The sequence below is a fragment of the Biomphalaria glabrata genome, chromosome 16 (assembly GCF_947242115.1).
Source record: "Biomphalaria glabrata chromosome 16, xgBioGlab47.1, whole genome shotgun sequence".
NCBI lineage: Eukaryota > Metazoa > Mollusca > Gastropoda > Planorbidae > Biomphalaria > Biomphalaria glabrata.
Window position 1 is genome coordinate 6,943,722 of NC_074726.1, and position 22,451 is coordinate 6,966,172.

Consider the following 22,451-nt stretch of genomic DNA (forward strand, 5'->3'; position numbering starts at 1 on the left):
GAGAGAGAGAGGGAAGATAAAGACATCAATCATATGTCAAATCTGTCATGACAAACCGAGGTTTCTCTTAATCATTATCCTATCTCTTTGGAAACGCACGATGAAACAGCATAGAGTCACAGACATTGCCCTCCTTATAATTAAACAACCACAATACTTTTGCAGTCCAACGGGAGTCACCGACCTGCTCCAGAATCGCCACACTTGTCTAAGTAATTTGCTGCACATTTCTCGGGCTCTTGAATGTGTAGGAACATATTTTTAGTTTTGTATTTCATAAATATTCTTAAATATACCTCGCCCATTAAAAATAAAGGGGGGTGGGGCAGGAAGGTCACATGATCAGTTTGTTACTTTGTACATCTAAGATAGTCGAGGCATGCTAATTAAGTCTAGAACAATGCTGACATTGTCACAGTTTCTATAACCTGGCTTTTAAAAAAAAAAAAAAAACTCCACAAGAAAGGTCTAAATAAGTTGCCAATTATTCGATGTAGGGGCCACTTTTTCTACCTAGCAGCCACTTTTTCAATCTAAGGGTCTCTTTTTCTACCTAGGGACCACTTTTCAGTCTAGGGGCCACTTTTTCTACCTAGCAGCCACTTTTTCAATCTAAGGGTCTCTTTTTCTACCTAGGGACCACTTTTCGGTCTAGGGGCCACTTTTTCGGTCTAGGGGCCACTTTTTTTACCAGGGGGGCCACTAAAATTTCCATCACGTGTGCCACTAGTCACCTCAAAAAAAAAAAAAGATGATAGAACCGAAATGGTATTGAATCCAGGAGGCCTCATCACTGTACGCTGTGGGCAGATGTTCCCAACGGGCCGGACAGCACCGCGTCACGGGCGCGATTTAGCCCGCTGGCCGAAGTTTGGCTTTATTTACACACGAGGTAAAATTAAAATTAATTTTTTAATTACTTGTTTCTTCTCCAATGGAACCTATACATTTGACTTTCCCCATAGCACCAAGAAGAGATCTGTAGAGTCAAAGTTTTAAAGTACCAGAAGGTAAAAATCTTCTTGCAGAAGTATAGAGAAACAAATGTGTCTATGTAAATTAATTATGACATCTACTGTAAGTGTAACAGGTGAAAGAAATTCCTTTTGCAAACTCTTTCAATCTATGGTTGTTGTTTTTTTTACAAGTATGTAATAGATGCGAGATGTTAATAGGAATCCTATATGTTTTGGGGTTTTGTGTCAAGACAGTTTTGTTGTAGGTCTTACCAGTCGATGATTTTTATCAACTCACTCTGTCTGTCTGTCTGTACATGTTATTTCTCTGACACCAAACATCGGATCAAGCTGAAAATTTGCACAATTATTTCTTAAACTGTCGGCATATGTATCAATAAAAAAAAAAACAACCAATTAGTTATTGAAATTATTTGTTTGGTATTTCAAACAAGGGAAAGAAATTTTAATTGACTGAAGAGGTAGTATAAGCTGAATTAATCCCCTTTATAGGTCGCCGCTCTAAATTGAAACAAACAATACATACATTTATAACTTTACAATCTTCTCTAGTCATAAGTACTTCAATCATAGTGGTTGGCACGTCGGCTCGAGGAGGCGTGAGTCGCGAGTTACAATTACGGTCGTTCCCCTTTTTTATTCTTTTTTTTGTTTTGTTTAAATGCTTTTAAAAACCAACTGCTGTAAAATCTTCTCAGATCCCTACCCCCCCCCCCTCATTTCCCAAGTGGTCCAGATAAGTGATAGTATCATACTGAGAAAACTAAAAGCATGAAATAGCGCTAAACTAAGTAAAAATTTGGTAAAAATGTTATTAATCACACAGATTTATTAACACATGTACCGGAAGCTCAAAATTGGAGCCAGTGAAATCTGCCCATGTGGAGTATCACCAGAAAATGCCGACCACCTCCTCCAAAACTGCTCTCTTTACCAAGAGGCCCGTATAAGACACTGGCCCCTAATCACCCCAATAGAAAGAAAACTATATGGAGAGCTCCCTGATTTGGAAACCACAGCGCAGTTCATGTCATGTATTGGTCTAGTCATCTGAACACTCCAACATAACAATGAGAACGAAGAAGAAGAAGAAAAACACAGATTTATTGTTGTTGGTTCTAGATCTGCTATAAATTTAATTGCATGACAAGTTTATATCCGAAATTTCCGCTCGCTAGGTCAAAGTTTCTTAAGATAAATGATTTAATATTTTCAATTTTGACTTTTTTATTTACTAAGACAAAAGTGTAAGTGAATAGGAATTAAAAAACTATCAGAAAACTGAGACATTTAGAAATTAGTCACAATTAATCCTTTTCACTTCTGTGTATAAAGTTTACCTGTTAATATCAATCTTGAGATATCCATGTGTGGGCGAAGGTGAAAAAGAACTGTAAATAGAAGGGATCATTTGACGATGTGTTCCATTTTCAATTTTAAACTACAAATTTGAGGACCCTTCTTTCATCGCGGACTCGCGTGCTGACTCACCGCGAGCAGGAGGGAGATGAGGAAATCGATTGAAACACGATGAAGGCCACGGATGAATCGCTTCAGACGTCACATCTCGTGAGCACATACACACCACGAGAAGACGCTGGCATAGTTACGTCACAGCAGACGATGAGCCCAGTTCTTTGGATGGAATGGCGGTTATTGTCTGATGATGCAGAAACTCTACTACCATGAATGTCAAGGTCGGCTTCGAAATGATGCAACACATAACGATTACACCAGTGTCTCACTAGCCTACATTTTTTAAAATTCTAAACGTTTGACCTTTCATCCAAGGGTCATCACTTATCATTCAGAGCTAGTGAATCGCAAATCTTTCCGTGCCAATCGTGCTGCTAAATCTGTTCATAATTCTAAACCAACGTCGGCTGAAGATAAGATGCATTTATGGGTAACTGGGGGGGGGGGGGGGAGGGGCCTCACATGGGATTTTGAATTATTACATTTGTATTGTATATTTTTTTGTTATTATAAGATAAAAATCAATAAAAAGTTAATACTATATATACAAATAAAATAGAGATGAAGATTTGATACACAAGTTAAACTTATTGGATAAAAACATTACCTCTAACTTGCGCAAGTAATACTAGAAACTTGAAAGTTATAATCGACTGTATTTAAAGATATGAAAAAATAGCTCAGACTTTAAAAAGGGCAATAATGCATTTTCATTCAACAACAAAATATTGCTGTTTTTTTTTTTGGTTGTTGTTGTTTTTTTTACCATATCTCTATTCAAGTCAGGTTTGCATGTAAACAAAAGAAACCTGGATCCAGGAACCTGGACAGCGGAACTCAAAAATGGTTCTAACGATTTTCCCAGAAATTTAACAGTTTATATATATCGCAGAAAAAAAAAAGAATTACCAGCTCATTGGACTCACGGGGAAAACTAGTTTGACGGTTATAATATTTCGAAGTAAAAAATAAATAAATTTAAATTTGGCTGGAGACTATATCTAGGTCTAGAGCCAACATGGCGTAGTCAGCCGTATTACGGTAATTATGCGATAACAGTAAACTTAAAGTTGCTTTAATTTTATTGACGTTTATAAGCGTTGCGTATATTTTTACACGTAAATCTAATATAGAGTACACGTAGGTTCTAGATCTAGTAGTAGATTTAGACTAGATCTTCTAGTTCAGAACTTTAGGTCTAGTGTTAGATCTAGGTGTCCATGTAATGAACGTACCAATAAATATTCGCAAAAGTAGACCTTACTCGCTGGCTGAAAAAAATGCATACGTTCTAGCAGCTGACGGTGTAACGGGCTCGATACCGGAATTCATCCAAATTTTTAAAAATTTTTACAAAATTATTTAATTATATTTGAAGTTTTATTATAGTTTTTGAAAATTAAACAAAAAAAGTTTTTGTTGTTTCTATTTCATTACTGACGATGAAAAAGTGGTATCTCAATTGGCAATCCGCTAGCAGTTCTTGGGCACCTTTTGCGATATTCAGATAAAAAAAAAAGTACTAGCTGCCCTATCCTATCTATAATCAGGAATGAAAAAAAAAGGGGGGGGGGGAATAGAAACTGGGCAAAAGTGACCTTGAACTTAGTCATTTTTCTGTAGCATAGGGCTTCGGTCCATTTAAATCCGTCACTGCACTTGTGCCAAAAGTTGAACCAGTGCTTGCGTGGATCTGGTTTCACTGTATTTACTCAATATGTCTACGTCATCATCAGTGCATGTGTGTGTGTGTGTGGAGGGGTGTGTGTGTGTGTGTGCGCGAGTCTGTGATGTAGACTATGTCAGTGTTTTTGTGTAGCGAGGATACAGTCTTAGAAAAGGAAAACAGAAGAGCGTGTTCTCTCTGAAGCACACAATACAATAATCACCCAAGTCAGTGGGTGCAGTATTTGTTCAATACGTGTTTGCTCAACAAAATATCGACATGATAAGACTTTATTCACGCAGCCCCTCCCCTTTTTGCTGTATCACCTCACTCCACACACACACACACACACCTTACGTACATACATACAGACTCTCTCTCCCCCTCACTTTCCCCTTATTCTATCTCTCTTTCCTCCTTTCTCTCTCTCTCTCTCTCTCTCTCTCTCTCTCTCTCTCTCTCTCTCTATATATATATATATATATATATATATATATATATATATATATATATATATATCTGGCCCCCTCTCTTTACATATCTCTCCCGCTCTCTGCCTATATATGTATATATATTCTTCTCTCTCTATTATCTTTCTCCCTCTCCCCCCTCCCTCTACCTCTCTTTCTCTCTCTCTCTCTCTCTCTAGTGATCCAGTTCTTTTCAAAAGATGCATGTCAGAACACACTATTTGCTTCTACAGTCTCCAACGTGCAGTTAGCTCTCTTGTAAATCTCAGTGGGGCCCAACCTATTCGCCCAGGACCCAACAGATTTCCAACATGCCTATCACGGGCCACGTCAACACAAAAATATTTTTAAAAAAATAGAGTAATAGGAATCAAACATTTGCTGCTTCAGTATGTTCTGCTGAACATTCAAAGGGGCCCTGTAGCACCTCTGCTCTGGCAGGGTATGACCCGCGGGTCGGAGTTTGAGCATCGCCGATCTAAGTTTAAGTATAAAACCATACAGATCTAGATCTAAGGGCTGAGAAACGGAGCACAGTGAAATGGCAGAAATGGTGGGTGTCAGAGGTTAGGAGATAAGGTCTGCTGGGTAAGAGAGACGAAAAAGGAACAGTAGTGTGAATCGTTCATAGCACCAACTGACTATACCTAAGATCCTTGCATAAAGTCGATTCCGGTTAATCGGAGCATATCGGGACATCGTTTTTTTTTTGTTCTATTAACAGATTGGTCTATTAACAGATTGGTCTATTAACAGATTGGTCTAATATTAGATTGGTCTAATAACAAGGAATTTCTGTGTAATAAGAATGCTTCACAAATCTAGAAGCGCCCATTGTAAATAAAACAGAAAGATACTATCTATGTCTAAAAGAAGATGCAGACGAGCAGTAAAAAACTGGCTATAGTCTAGTCTTAAAATACAGCTATAGTCTAGTCTTGAAATACAGCTATAGTCTGGTCTTGAAATACAGCTATAGTCTAGTCTTGAAATACAGCTATTGTCTAGTCTTGAAATACAGCTATAGTCTAGTCTTGAAATACAGCTACAGTCTAGTCTTGAAATACAGCTATAGTCTAGTCTTGAAATACAGCTATAGTCTAGTCTTTAAATACAGCTATAGTCTAGTCTTGAAATACAGCTATAGTCTAGTCTTGAAATACAGCTATAGTCTAGTCTTGAAATACAGCTACAGTCTAGTCTTGAAATACAGCTACAGTCTAGTCTTGAAATACAGCTATAGTCTAGTGTTGAAATACAGCTACAGTCTAGTCTTTAAATACAGCTATAGTCTAGTCTTGAAATATAGCTATAGTCTAGTCTTTAAATACAGCTATAGTCTAGTCTTGAAATAAAGCTATAGTCTAGTCTTGAAATACAGCTACAGTCTAGTCTTGAAATACAGCTATAGTCTAGTCTTTAAATACAGCGGCTTTCTGTCTGTGTATCTTATTATTAGTTAATGTCGAAATAAAAAAAGTACTTGGAACTCGTACTATACTTTAAACAAGCAAAATTTAAAAAAAATGCTTTAAAAAAAAGAAAAAAATATCAGCCTAGTACTATTTCTTTCCCTTGCCTGATATACCAAAACAAAAGAATTTATTACCAATAGTTAATTCACTAGTTTGTTTTTGTTTTTAAATTGATTCATGTGATGTCAGGTAAAAGAAATAATTATGCAAAATTTCAGCATGATCGGAGATGGGGTGTCGGAGAAATAACGTGTACAAACTTTTGGCCAGATAGGCAGACAGACGGACAGACATACAGAGTGAGTTGATATAAGATTTATATTAAAAGAAACATTTTATTTTGTATAGCGCATCTTTCATGCTATACCATGTTCAACCGAGGCCATTCGTTATAGAAGGCCTGAACACTGACCTGCAACGTCACAACCTGTGGGCAGTTTAGACCAATAGCTCGTTGCCACGTTATACAGACCTGTACAGAAATTTATTCATTGACATGACCACCAGAGAAATATTTTTTTCAACAAAGATATATAGTAGAGGGGAGTTAACTATTAATGTGTACGGCATTACAAAAAAAAAAAAAAAGTAACATTCAGTAAGCATCAAGATCTAAAGCTAGGACCACATGACACCAGCGTTAAACACCCCACATCCCATACTGCAAGTAACACAGGTTGAGAAGCACTGCTTCAGATCACACTGCACGCGCCATTCTCTTCCAGCCTCCAGTAACCTGTATCTCGTTATTCTTTCTTGTCTCTCAGAGTTCAAAGATCTGGGGATTGGCCTACAGCAGGTTCTTTGTGCTATTGGTCACGTTTTGGCAAGAATTACCTTTCTCTTTGTTTTCACGGGAACTAGATTGATTACAAGTCAAGGCAATGAGATAACACATCTACCTTTATGGGACTCAGGGGGTTATTGTAATTTTTTGGTTTGTTTACCACAAGCAAGCAAAATATTAAAAAATACTTTTAAAAAAAATGATCTAAGGGTGAGAGCCGCAAATTTATCACATCCATATCTCTCAATGCTATAAGGTTTAACTCATTTTTTCCTAAAGAAAAACAGTTTACCACAAACTGAGTAAATGGTTAGTTAATTGTTTGATTGATTTAAGTATTGTCATCGATTGTGAATAATTATACCAGTAATTAATTGACTAATTGGTTAACTTTTAAAATTGATTCAAGCCTTGTCTATGCCAATGAATTATTTTGTAAAGTTTCAACTTCATTTAAGAATGGAAAGTGGGAGACATAACGTGTACAAAATTTGTACCAGACAGACAGACAGTGAGGTAGTATAAGCTTTGTATAAATAGTTTGTGCTCAAGCTTAGCGTTAATATGCTAAGGGTGACATCTATAATCGATAATAAGTAAATCATATAAATGCGATGATAATAATAATAATAATAAGGCTATACCTGCCCAGCCTTGCGCATAACGAAGTCATACATTATATCATAAAAATTCTATTTCCTACATAGAAGAAGTTTCTTTCAATAGATTCCACAATTACGGGTATTGCATAATGCCGTTTTTTTTTATCGCGCGTAGGATTGGCGTTTTCATATTGAGTGACACCCCAAAATGACAATTTGTGTCTATATATTTCAGGAGATTTGTATGAGTTTTCAAAAGATTTTAATACCTTCCGGATATTTCCAGGACTTTTTCGAATATTTTGCAATTTCAGGAGATTTATAAAAGTTATAAAAAGGTTTATTTTAATAATTTATACACCTAGAATTAGCGCGGGTCCTATGAAAGTGCGGGGCACACTGCGGACGCATAGGTTGCAGTGGCCTAAGGCCGGCCCTGCAAAATAGCGCCGTTTGCTTCGCCGCCGGTCGACTAGTAATACATTAATTAGATTAAACGAATGCGAAAAATAGCTTGATGTCGTAATCTCATTACGTTAAACGGAGTCGTATAGACGTTGGGGTAACTGCAGAAAGGGGCGTGTGGCGTACAATAAGATAGCCTAGTTCACTAAGTACGTCCTTTAAAGGATGGGGGGAGTTGAAAAGTGTTTAATGTGTTAGGGTTGACTGCGTGCGGAGGGGGGGTTGGTGGTAAGATAAGGAAAGTTTTTTCGAACACTTTTCTAGGGTAAGCGTGCATGCATATTTTAATTAATAACTATTTGTTTGACTGTTGACAGAAAAAAAAAAGAATTTATTCTTCAGTTATTTACAGAGGCGCTCTCGTGTACTCCAAGATGAAGAGGAATATGAAAAGAAGAAAGGGGGGGGGGGGGGAAGATACCCTCCTCTCCCCTCCCCTGTTTTAGTTTCTTTTTATTTCAAAAAAAGACATTGACAGAAAGACAGACACACGACGTCTAGTCGAATGTCTTACGCAAGCCTGTCACGTGATAAGACACACCCAAAATGGAGTCCACTTTTTCATGCTTACAATAAACCAGACAAAGCGGCAAGGGATCAAGGCTTATATATAGTTCAATCAGTTGACATACTTCTTTTTTCAAGACTGTAATCCTAAAAGCCGGTAGAGACAAATAATCTTTGCCATATTAATCATCAGGTCATAATTTGTTTTCTTTCTACTGACAAAAAGTAAAAAAAAAAATGTTTTTCTAAAAGCAGGAGTATCTTTAACCCTTTCTCTATTAATGGACCTCATTCACCAACCGTAAACAAACAACATTTAGCCACGTGGTGCTCTATCTCTTCTATATAATTTACGATCTAATGTTTAATTCATGATGGCTGTCACGTGACTGTTTTTTTCGTTGTTTTTATCAATAAGATCACGTGACTAAATGTTGTTTGTTTACCATTGGTGAATGAGGTCCATTAACGATTAATGTTCGATTTAATAAACTTTAGTTTGTGTTATATTAAAGAGCTTGCATTCCCCTTTAATTCTCTACCGAATAAAACATTTTATAACAAACGAAAAGGTTTTTGAAGCTTAATTCATAACAGGGAAGTGAAATAGTAATGAGTAAAATGAAGAATTTCACCAAAAAGTGGGAAAATAATTACGGAGAGAAAGAGTTAAAACACTAGCTTAATATCAAATCTATTGTCGGGTGTTGGATACATTTTAAGCTAGGCAAGTTGCATTGGTTGTTCAGATCGATACCTGTGATTGTTAACGTTAGGCTTACTCTAGTCAACAACAATATGCTGTACACGGTGTTTACGTATTGTAAAATTAATGTTACTGGGGTATAACTTATATCAAGATTTATGTCCGTTTTTTTATCATCATTGTTATTGCTATCTTGCAAGAGCAAAGATCAAATAAAAAGTGAGCTTTTATTTCGGAACAAAATATTATATTTTATAAATCGATTTTTTTTTTTTAAAAAGACCTTGGAACATATGCAAGTCTAGACAGACATGAAGCCTACCTGCAACAGACACAGCATAATTTGTTGCCTTTTTTTTATTTTAAACGGTTCTCCTTTGAAATGATAGCTGTGGAGTGTGGTGTTGCTTGTAATGTTGAGAAAAAATACATGAATGCGAGAAAATATTTTAATAAATTCACCCCCCCCCCCAAAAAAAAAGGGCGTTTATAATGAATAAAGACTTTGTTTCTGTCTTAATCAAACATTATACGAAAAAAAATTATATTCCCACCCCCCACAAATATATATCCCCCCCCACACAAATATATTCCCACACACAAAAACACACATAAATCTATTCCCCCACACAAATGTATTCCCCACACACACACAAATATATTCCCACACACACGCAAATATATTCACACACACACAAATATATCTCCCCCCACACACAAATATATTCCAACACACACACACACACAAATATATTCCCACCCACATACACACACTCTTCCTTCCCATTAAATAAAAAAAAAACACAAAAAAAAAACTGGTATTTTGTTTTCCTCCACAAAGGTTAGAACCCGCACCTCATGCATTCCCCACTCCTTCACAGTCACACCGAGACCAAACTTAATAGTGTGCCCAACTGCAGATATGTGACGTGCCAACGAGCTATTGGTCTCAACTGACCACTCATTGCCACGTCACAGTCCTGCAGTCAGGACTGCTACAACGATTGGTCTCGGTTTCACATACCGCTGACACCAAAATTTTGCGTACTTGTTATTTCATGTCTTGTTTATTTATCATAGTGTTCAGGACTAGAGTCTCAAAGCCCTTTTATGTTAGACGAGGAATGTAAGCGTACATTATGTTTACAGCTCAAACGTTTACCTGTATTGGCGTAGCTAGCAATGTGCGGGTGGTGCGGTCCGCACTGGGCATCAAATACCCTAGCTACGCCACTGGTCCTATGCTCCTGTTTGTAGACCTACTATTTAACAAGATACATGAGAATAATGGGATTATTTGTATGTGTAATAAAAAAAAATTGCCTTTAAACACGAGCAAACACAGTTTTACATTTATGTCAATGTCTTTGATTTGTCGAAGATTAAGGATAGGTCCAATGTCTTTGATTCCGAAGATTAAGGATAAGTCCAATGTCTTTGATTTGTCGAAGATTAAGGATAGGTCCAGTGTTTCATGTGACTTTGCAAACCCAGTTGCGGCCAGCATATTTTTTCCACATCTGATGCAGGCAATGCCGTTGTCCGCTGTGGTGTCTATTTAAGTTTTATTTTCGTCTTCTGTGCCCTGTCTCTCTATTTCTTCCCTCTCTGTCTCTCTTTCTTTCCTCTCTTCTCTCTTTTTTCTCTCTATTTCTTCCCTCTCTTCTCTATCTTTCTATCTATTTCTCCCCCCCCTCTTCCTCTCTATTTCTTCCCTCTCTTCTCTCTATCTTTTTCTCTCTATTTCTTCCCTCTCTTCCTCTCTATTTCTTCCCTCTCTTCTCTCTATCTCTTTCTCTCTATTTCTTCCCTTTCCTTTCTCTCTATCTCTATATTTCTTCCCTCTCTTCTCTCTTTTTCTCACTATTTCTTTCCTCTCTTCTCTCTCTTTGTCTCTATTTCTTCCCTCTCTTCTCTCTATCTCTTTCTCTCTCTTTCTTCCCTCTCTTTCTCTCTATTTCTTCCCTCTCTTCTCTCTTTTTCTCTCTATTTCCTCCCTCTCTTCTCTATCTTTCTCTCTATTTCTTCCCTCTCATCTCTCTCTCCCCTCTTTCTCTCTCTATTTATTCTCTTTCTCTCTTGTCTTTCTTTCCATCCCTATGTCTCTCAACTCTAACGCTTACAAAGTTTTACTGTATAGCTGAACATTCAAATCAATTCATCACAGTTTTAATAGAAGTCACTTAGGACGAACATAACCTCAAATATTTACACATACACACAGAGAGAGAGAGAGAGAGAGAGAGAGAGACGAACACGTGACAGTTTAACACTTGCATTGAACCCTAGACCTCTTAATCTACATATTTTCATCTTCCTCTCATCTCCCCCCCCCTCCCCCTCGGTCCCTACTTACACAATCAAGAAAACAGCCTGGACCAGGGCAGCGCAAGAGTCGCTGGCACATTCCCCCCGGATCTATAAATACTTCAGCCGGTGCCTATTCACTTCTACTTCCAGACCCGTGTCCTGGCAAGCTCTCGTAAGTACCTCATTAAGTCGATACACAAAGTTTAGTAGGGCACTCGTTTGTGTGTGTTTGTTTGTTTATGCGTTTATGTCTGTCCGTGTGTACGTCTGCGTATAGGTGTGTGTATGTTTATGTGTGTGTGTGTGTATGTTTGCATATACGTGTGTATCTTTAAGCATGTTCTAATGAATGTGTGAAGGTTACATTTAAATTGAAACGAAAGGAAAGCAGAGAAAATTAATTTATTATGAAGTAAGAAAAGAGAGAGAGAGAGAGAATTTCTGAAATTTTCTAAAAGCTGGGGATTTAAGCACATTACGTCTAGCCCCAGATTTCCACAATCTAATGGTATGACAGAACGGGCCATACAAACAGTGAAACAGCTTCTAAATAAAGCTAGAACGTCGGGTCAAGACCCATATATGGCCCTCTTGCAATTTCGAAATGCTCCATGCCCTGATGGACCTTCACCTGCACGGCTGCTCATGGGCCGCCGTCTGAGGACAAATCTTCCGACAACGGAGGCCTATCTCAGACCTCAAATCCCAGACAAAAAAGAAAATGCTTGGAAAACAAGAAAAAGTAATCAAGCAAAATATTACAACAAAACAGCGAGGCGCACCGAGCGACCACACATTCAGCCTGGGAGCAAAGTGTGGATGCAAAAGAAGCCTGGCGATTTATGGGAACCAGCAGTGGTCATCTCAGAAGCGGAGACCCCGAGATCATACTGGGTAAAAACACCGAATGGGATAACTTACCGAAGAAATAGAAGGATGTTAAGAGACACATGTACAAAATCAAGGGTCATGCCTGATATTTTTGAAATGGACACCCCAGAGACAGTCATTAATGGTCAAACCACACAGCCAGAGAACGTGAGCGATACAAATGTGCAACAGGAACAGACTAACACTACCAATCCGCCGCCTGTAATAACTCGATATGGTAGGCAAGTTCGGCCACCAGTGCGTTACCATGACGCAGATAATTAGATACATGTATATCTTTTTATTATTATGCAATTTGTATATAATTAATGTCTATTTGTAAACCTAGACTGTTGTTGTATTTTTTACTACACATTTTATAATTTATATTGTTACTATTGATAATATTAACAATTGAACATTCTGTTGTGTTAAACATGTATTCAGTTTACTCATTTGTTTATAGTGAGACAGAAATCATTTGTATAGTCAATTGATATCTCAAAGCTTTTAAGGAGGGAGATGTGATAGTAAGTGTATGTTTTGCGTGGCTGGTAGTGCAGTGTGTGTGTGCCTGTGTATGAAATGACCAGTGGACCTTGAGTGTACATGCTTGAGCGAACAGCAGTGTGTCAGGGACTGTGTGTAAAAGGAAGTCAGAGTATAGAGAACAAGTGGCTGGAGTAGAGAGCATAAATAAGGACGAATAAAATCATTGTGTTTATTGAAGCTCGTGTTGTTTTAGTCTATTACAATGATCACAAAGTAGACAAAGTGCTATAGAACAAACAAGAATAGAAAGTGGCACAATGACAAAGCTGGATTAAACGATTGATTGATTGAAAAAAGTAAGGAGAAATGGCTTGATCACAAAACAAACGAAAAAAAGAAATATATTACTCTAAATTCTAAAATGAGTTAGATCCATGAGAAAAATAAGAAAGAGATAGATGAATATAGATGAAGTAATAGATAAAAAGATTTAAAAAAGGATAAAGAGAAAGAGATAAAGAGATACAGAGAGTAGATACATAGCTAAAGAGAGATAAGTAAGAGACTTAAGTAGAAATAAAATCTAATAAAAGAAAAAGAGAGAAATATAACAATGAAGAGTGAAATACAGCAATGAAGAGTGAAATACAACAACAGGGCCGGTCTTAAGCCACTGCAACCTCTGAGGCCGCAGTGGGCCTCGCGCTTTCATAGGCCCCGCGCTTTCATAGGCCCCGCGCTAAGTATATCTATAATTGCATAATGATGCAAAATATACGAAAACGTCGTGGAAATTATTTTTAAAATCTCCTGAAAATTAGACAACATTGTTATATGGAAAGCACAAATCTTGCGCTAATAAAAAAAAAAGCATTGTCAGCTTTCATATTTAAATAAAAATATAATAATAGTGCGAATTTTAACCGAAACGAAAGTTCCAATAGAACTAGAATACGTTTTTAAAACGTTCAAAACCCGAAAATGAGAACATAATCACTTCTAGTGAGACAGCTGAAACAGATTCTATGAAGAATGCAAAAATTGCAGAGGTGAATGTCTTAAGAGAAAAAGAAAATGATGTAACACTAACAACTGATCAACATGTCGTAAGAAATGAAGGCAATAATGTAATAACTGATCAACATGTAGTTATAGATAATGAGCTAAATGTGGTCGATTCATTGAGAAATCTGGATTATCCTGCCATGTGTCTAGAAAAAATAGAAAGATCTTGTATTGACTATTTATTATAAAAAGGTCCACCTGAGATTACTTTGGAGAATTTTCCAAAAAATAAGGATGGTAGACATTTCTCTTAAGTGCATTGCAAACCAAACCTGAGTAATGGTGAAAGTATTTTGCGTCCTTGGCTGATATATTCTGTGTCAGCAGACAAGATCTATTGTTTCTACTGTCGTCTACTGGAAAAACAAAAAAGTTCCTTTTTAAATGAAGGATTTGACCAGTGGCAAAGCTGTACCACAAGGCTAGCAGAGCATGAAAAATCGCAAAGGCATTTAGACGCCATGACCAGTTGCTGTGAAGCTGGAGCAAGACAAAGTAAAAAAAAAAACAGGCATTGACAAAGTTCACTAGGAGTTGTTTTATTCTGAAACTAAACGTTGGACTAGTTGCAATTGTACGATTTCTAGCGAAACGCAATTTAGCTTTCAGAGGGACCATTGAAAGACTTAAAGAGCCAAGTAATGGGAATTTCTTGGTCTAGTACAATTACTCGCAAAGTTTGATCCAGTAATGGGGGAACAACTTCGACGTGTTACCAATGCAGAAATTCATGATCGTTACCTGGGAAAGAAGATTCAAAACGAACTTATTACTGTAGTAGCTGATGCTGTTGTGAAATCTATCCTTCGAGACATCAAGAATGCAGTGATATTGGATTGTACTCCAGACATAAGTCACAACGAGCAGATCTTATCGGTATCTCTCAAAAAAGGTTAATGTGAAAGAGCTTGTGGTTGTGTATGAACGTTTTAAGTTTCTTCCTGTTGTTTCTTCTTGTGACAGCAAAAAGAAGTTGGCTGGAAACATGGATGTTGTTGCAATCTTTCCAGCCAAAACTCAAAGGAAAAGGCAGTATGATAAATCTGTGGAAAACTTTACACATCGAAAAGTTGAAGATGGCTACAGGATAAAATGTTTCAACAGAATTGTGACCACTGCAATTTACTCCTTGCAGCTGAGATTTGAACTGTAACTGTGAGATCTTGTGAAAGAAGTTTCTCGCGTCTTAAACTAATCAAGAATTACTTAAGGTCAACAATTCACGAAGAGAGATTGAACAATGTGACAATTCTTGCAATTGAGCGTGATCTATGTAGGAAACAGAATTTTGATGATCTACTGTATGAGTTCGCTACACACAAGACTCGTAAAGTTAATTTGATCGTGATTTTGTAGTTAGTTAAGAATGTATAAAATGCAAATACGAATTTATTTATTAATACAAAATCTTAATTTTTTCACTTATTATCCTTATCCCTACCCAGAATAGGCCCCGCGCAATCCGTTTCGCATAGGGATCCGCAATTGCTAGGACCGGCCCTGTACAACAATGAAGAGTGAATTACAACAATGAAGAGTGAAATACAACAATGAAGAGAGAAATACAACAATGAAGAGTGAAATACAACAATGAAGAGAGAAATACAACAATTAAGAGAGAAATACAACAATGAAGAGAGAAATACAACAATGAATAGTGAAATACAACAATGAAGAGAGAAATACAACAATGAAGAGAGAAATACAACAATGAATAGTGAAATACAATAATGAAGAGAGAAATACAACAATGAAGAGAGAAATACAACAATGAAGAGAGAAATACAGCAATGAAGAGAGAAATACAACAATGAATAGTGAAATACAACAATGAAGAGAGAAATACAGCAATGAAGAGAGAAATACAACAATGAAGAGTGAAATACAACAATGAATAGTGAAATACAACAATGAAGAGAAAAATACAACAATGAAGAGTGAAATACAACAATGAATAGTGAAATACAACAATGAAGAGAGAAATACAACAATGAAGAGTGAAATACAACAATGAATAGTGAAATACAACAATGAAGAGAAAAATACAACAATGAAGAGTGAAATACAACAATGAATAGTGAAATACAACAATGAAGAGAGAAATACAACAATGAAGAGTGAAATACAACAATGAATAGTGAAATACAACAATGAAGAGAAATACAACAATGAAGAGAGAAATACAACAATGAATAGTGAAATACAACAATGAAGAGAGAAATACATCAATGAAGAGAAAAAGAGTTAATAATAGATGGGAAAACTATTTACATATCTAGTCATAGACAGAGAGTGAGTTTGAGTTTTTGGCACATCGGCACACTTTAGGCCATGTCGTGCCCGAAATCCCTTAAGGGTTACTATCCCTTTATACCACAAAAGCTAAATTTTATACAGTTAGGTCATTAAAAGCAAGGTTTATTCACAGTTAAGAAAAAAAAAATTAATTTAAAAAAATCTGTTGTAAATATTTCATGTTCACAATTTCACTATCTCAAATCAAACCTTCGCAGACAACCCCACCTTCAGGACAAAGCCCAGTACCTTCCAAGTGTCGACATTGTCGCACAGTGTTTTTAAGCTGTGTGCTCCAAAATATTTCCCCCTAACATCCTGGTATCTGGGGCACTCAATGAGGATACGTTCCACGGTGAGGCAAGAGTCACAGTACTCACAAAGAGGGGGCTCCTCTCTCTTCAGCACAAAGGAGTGCGTGATGTAGGTGTGGCCAATCCTAAGTCTGGACATGGTCGTGCTTCCACGCCTTGTCAGACCCTCAATCTTAGAAACTAACGATTTAACGAGATAACAAGGCTTTGTATTAATGTACACAGAGAAGTGGATTGCAAGAAGGCTGCCTGGTGGATAAGTACTCTTGACTGTCCTTCGGTGGTCTCGATGGTCACGGGACAAGACCCTGTCCGCTGCCATCCCCCTGTCGCCCTGCGGGAGGTTTAAGATAGGATGTACTTTTCTTAAAATCGAATGGAACATCCGAAACATGTCAAACATTTTACAAACAAATAATAGACACAAAAACTTGTCGCAGAAGAGTGAGATTGTGGTAGCGTCTGCGTGGCGTATCAAGTGAATAGAAGGAGAAAAAAAAATAAACAGCTTTAGCAACAGTTTTAACAACAGTTTTAGCAACACCATTTGAACGACAGAGACTCAACTGACACCGACAAAAGGAACTTACCGTCCGTTAGATCCGTACTTCCGGTGCTCATGTTGAGCGGCGACTTGCGGAGGGCGCTCTTATCGACGCGCCGCTTGCTCTTCCTTTCCACTTCCGGCGTAGCAGACGATGCGTTGGGAGTGCAAGAGGCGAGGACCGACTCCGCGGTCGTATCCACGTTGTTCGTGGTATTGTTCGTTTGCGAAATTTCGGGAATCGAGTTTTCGGAATATATTTCTGTTTTGTGAGACTCCTGGGTAAAAACAAACAAACAAAAAATATTATTCTTAAATTCAAAGACTTAATGTGCTAATGTCACTATAATTATTTTAATAGCAAAATATAAGCATTTAGACTAGGTCACTAGATTGATAAATGCTATTAAGATCACAAGGAAATGTTTTACTTATAAATTTTTCAGAAAAAGCCAAAGCCTATTCTAGCATACATGTGCATGTGTTTGTTTGTCTTTGTATGGGTGTGTGTGGATGTTTGTATGTAGGAGAAACTGAAATACCTGTATAGATCTGGTTTCAGGGGGCATCGGGACTTCTTCAGAGTTTTCTTTAAGACATTCCGTGTCATCTGTCTCAACTCCACGCAGACGTAGAAGCCTGGCCTTAAAATTGCTGAGTGCTTGATTGTCTTCCTCGCACGGCTTGTCTACGTCTTTTCCGTTGAAAGAAGAATGCTGTTTCTCGGAAGGAGCAGCTATGGTTGGCTTACTCTGCTCCTGCGAATGAGAGAAATTGTGGTCAGCTGGCTTCTGTTGGCGGTGATAGGGTGATCCGTTACTGTTGCCGACACACGCTTTGTCTTTGGTGGCAGACTCTGTCTCAACGCAGTCGTGGATAAAGTCTTCGATTCTGCGGTCGCGAAGGGCTTTGGCCGACAACATTGTTTCCTCCAGCAGTACTTTCTGAGCCGATGAATTGTTGTTGCTGTTGTTGAGGTCAAAGGACACATCTTCTGTGCTCTTTTCTCGGGGCTCGGAGAATGCGGAATCTTTAGAAGGCTGTTGCCGACGACCTTTTCTGTCAAGGACGTTGACGCTGGATTCGTCAGGAGAGTCTGTGTCTCGGGAAAGGCGCCTGGCGAAAGCATCTCCGGTGTCGGAAGATACAGAGAAACCGTTGGCGCTGTCTTTGCTGTTCCAGTAATGTGGTTCAGAGTTGTCGGATTTTCTGTGGCGCTGCGAACGGCGTCTGCCACTGTTTTCAGCGCTATTTTCCGATCTAATGCTGCCTTCCACGTTTTCATTCTCTTCACTACAGTTTCTGGTGATGTTGGAGAAATAATCGTCATCTGACCTCCTCGTTCGGCGACTGCTGATTACGCCAGTGTTTGCGTCGCCGTTCTCTGAGCTGTCAATGGATCGTACGCTTTCGTCTCTGCTCCACCTCCTGCCCATTAACCTATTCCCGTCGGCAGATCCGTCTAGGCTGGAGCTTTCAGCCTGCTCTTCAAGTCTCTGCGCTCTCCTCCTGGCTAGCCTCTCAGCCAGATCATTGTTGCCACTGTCGTCGCCTCTTCGTGACCTATGACCAGCGCTGACTCTTTCCTTAGTTTCTTCCTTCTGTGAGAGCGACTGGGCTAACCGAGACTCGGCTCTGTCTCTTCTACCTGTCAAAGAGTCTTCTGCTGTCTCTTTATGATATACCTTTGACCTCCAACTTGGCGAGTCCTCACTAGAGACGTCAGTAGCCCGCTCTAAAAGTCTTCTGCGCCTGCGGGCTTCCATTTCGTCCACCTTCGACCATACGAGTCCGGGGTCGACCTCTTCATTTGTCACACCACCTCGACCATCAGAGTCTTGCTGCCTTACTTGAACACGGTGCGAGACCACAGGGCGTGGTGAAGTTTTACTGAAGCAATCGCCCTCGTTTGCCTCGTCGCCAGCCCTGATTTCCTGGAAGTTCTGTCGGGCCTGCTCGTATCTCGATTTTAGCTCCTGCCGGGAAAACTTCGAGAGGTGAGTCTCGTGAGACTTGTTCCCCGAGGAAGATCGGAGACCCTCGGTGAAACTGCTCCTGGTGGTGTTGCAATCTGTGATCTCGCTCAGGCACAGGGTCGGAGACTCAAACTCTGTTATCCTGTTCGACTCTGTGGTGGGAGAGAACTGACCTTCGAAGTAGGCAGCCTCCTGGGCTAAGCTGGTAGTTTTCTCTTCAGATGCTGACCATGAGTTCTCGCGTTCTTCTATTCCTCCACCAGTTCCTATTGATGTCTGTGCGCTTGGATTTCTTGAATTTATTTTTTTCCCGTCTTCATCTTTACCACTGTGGATTGAAAGAAATAGATTTTGTAAGGATTCAGTCTATTTGGTGATACAAAATATGCAAACTTATTTTGACTTGATTAGGGATGACATTTTTTTCCTTTTTCACGCAAACCGAAAAACTTATGTCTAATGCAAATGAATCAATGCAGAATGTCGTCACGATGGCACCAAGTTAAAACCTCCGCCCGCTGCTAGGACTTAATTTCTGATGGAACATATAAAGCTTATAAGACAATGGTAGCGTTTCTATTGCATAATGTACTTACTACTCTTTATTTTAATATAATATCATGTGGTGGTCCCGGGTTCGAATCCTGGTGAAGACTGGGATTTTTACTTTTGGGATCTTTAGGGCACCTCTGAGTCCAGCCAGCTCTAATGGGTACCTGACATTAGTTCGAGAAAAGTAAAGGCGGTTGGTCGTTGTGCTGGCCACATGACACCCTCCCTTAACCGTGGACCATAAAAACAGATGCCCCTTACATCATCTGCCCCATAGATCACTTTAGGTCTGATAGGGGATTTCTACATGTACAACAACACAACAACATTAAAACAAACATAGCTTGCTACCTTGTTTTCAAATGTCATAGATGGTAACATTCGTCCTTCCCCCGTCTTTGGCCCCCCTTGCGTGATAATTGACCCTTCTTAATGTTACCAGACAGCCCCCCTCCCCCCACCAAACCCAGACGTCAATTATCACAAGCATTACTAAAACGTCATACATGCACTTACACCTTTGATTTCGATTTACATTTCATTGTTACCTGCACTATAAACTAACACACACACGCCCAAAGACAACAAAGGAAGTTTGTGTTGTCACACGTACTCGTAAGCGGCCTCTATGGGTCTGTTTTATTAAAAGCAAAGCGGATTTTTTATTTAAGGATAAAAACAGATTTGATAGAAAGAAACAATCTTTCACTATTGCCGTTGATAACAGTTAGAAGCCAATACAGCTTCCATTCTCTGCTCCAGTCAATGTTCAAAATTTCTTTTCTTTTCTTTAGGTTTTAATTTCGATTATTTGAAGAAATTTTAAAGTGGAAAAAAAATTTCTATAAGTGTTAAAAAAAAAACAAGAAAAAAAAAAAACTTCAGTGTAGTGCACTTGTACTTGCTAAAGAAAGTAGAGAGAGTCTATTTCTAGCCTTTCAGTTTGAAGGCTAATTGAATTATAAGGTAATCTAATTTTTTTTTTCAAAACCTTCTTGACATAACATAAGAACATTAGAGTAATCTATTCAATTTTTTTAACACCAGGTTGACTTACAGTACAACGTAATCAACCCACACAAGTAAAGTTACAGTTCAAAACTTCAAGAGGTCTGGATTTTTTGTCCTGTCTGCCTGGTCTAGCTATATGCGCTTCGGACTGTCGTTACAAAGATCTCGTGTTCAAAGCCAGACGGTTGCTCTCCACGACAAAATTCAATAAGTTTTGACTTCATCTTTAGTTCTACAGTAACTTCCAAAACTTTGAAATGAAAACAAATCAAACTGAGACTTGTAATGGATTCCGGAGTCAGAACTGATGTCTTCACCGGAAAATCAAACCAGAGACCCTCGGCTTGGAAGCCAAGCGCTTTACCACTGAACCACCAGGCCACCACTAAACCCACAAATTATCATATAAACCATTTATTAAAGATTTTCAATAGAAACCAAAAAGTGTCAAGAAGTATTTATAATATGATCTTTATCGGATAAGAATTTGTTGCCGTTCACCAGTCAAGGAACAACTGTGCACAGCTATTCATCATTATACTTTAAAAAAACAACACATCGATTATCAAAAATTTCTTTTATTCTGCACACCGGATACACCAAACAGATTACTATTTATAGTTTTTTTTCCCGTTATATATGAAAATCTCTTTCAAACAAACGAAAGCTACTTAAAGGAATAAAAATGTTTTACGTGTCTCGAATGTTCCTTCAGAGTTGAAGATAATTACTTCCTAGTCCAAACCTGCCGCAGGACGACGGGGGATGGGAGCGGGCAGGGTTTGAACCCTCGACCATCGATAAATCGGAACGACAGTCCAGCGCGCAAACCGCACGACCAGGCAGCCATCCTACACTACACTAACATCAGATGCCTTTTGTGCGCCGACAATACGGACATGCACCTTTTTTTTTTTTCTCTGCTCACCTTGTTGACATTAACCATCCAGCGAACATAATGATCTTTACCTACTCTCTCACCCAGACTGCTTGCACTTAATAAAAAAGAAATATCTCGGGGTAGAGAGTATAGATACAGAGCATCACGCAGAGGCTGAGAGCGGGAAAATATAGAAAAAGATTTTATGCAAGATTCATTTCATCTGAATCAAATGATTTCAGACTTGTACCAAAATTATAGGGTACTTTTTTTTAATACCCGAATTTTCTTTGTCCTACGCCACCTGGCTTCTTTGACGGAGATAAAGGTCATTGTTCTAGACAGAGGTCAGTCCAAGATACTACAGATGATTATGTCTGCATAAGTATTTAAAATCCCTTTTTATTTTACTAAAAGGCCGCCAATTATTATAAAAAAAAAACAACTGAGAGATGCCACCGGTACTTGTCAAACCAAAGTTGCAATCAAAAGGTCAAGATATAGACTTTATACTATAAGGCTATAGACAAGCGGTTCTCAACCTTTTAAGACCGGCGACCCCTTTTTACAATCCCCCACTCTGCCGCGACCCCCCTCCCCCCCCCCCCCCCCACACATAAACAGCAATAGAAGAATAGACGAAAACAATCCATATTTTCGATGGTCTTAGCCGACCCCTGGCAAATCGTCATTCGACCCCCAAGGGGGTCGCGACCCACAGGTTAAGAACCCCTGCTATTGAATATTTGAGATACATGGCTCCGCTTGTAAATCAAACACACCCAATGGTAACTCGTATGTTGTTACAACATGCCAAATTTGCATTGCTCTTTCTTCAAAATAATTGAAAACTGGCGCAGCTAGGGTGGGGTAGGAGGGAGGAGAATTTGAAAATCACCCCAATTGAGGGGGCCCCAAAATGAGTGTTCTTTTACATTAAATATTAACTCTTACGCAAAATGCAGGGGGCCCCCAAAGAGGTTTAGCTCCCTTTTTGATATACAAAACAAA

The 22,451-nt window shown here is 38.6% G+C and overlaps 1 protein-coding gene across 5 annotated transcripts in view; it reads right to left on the reverse strand.

Moving 5' to 3' along the window:
• The window catches only part of LOC106073011 (supervillin-like), a 204,336-nt gene that overhangs the window by 143,988 nt on the left and 37,897 nt on the right, over positions 1-22,451 (reverse strand). For all 5 annotated transcript variants that reach the window (XM_056013385.1, XM_056013384.1, XM_056013386.1 and 2 more), the window contains 2 exons: positions 17,564-19,325; positions 17,068-17,299 (listed from right to left, as the gene is read on the reverse strand). In XM_056013385.1, the coding sequence (XP_055869360.1) occupies positions 17,068-17,299; positions 17,564-19,325 (1,994 nt within the window). The remainder of the gene's footprint in view (positions 1-17,067; positions 17,300-17,563; positions 19,326-22,451) is intronic.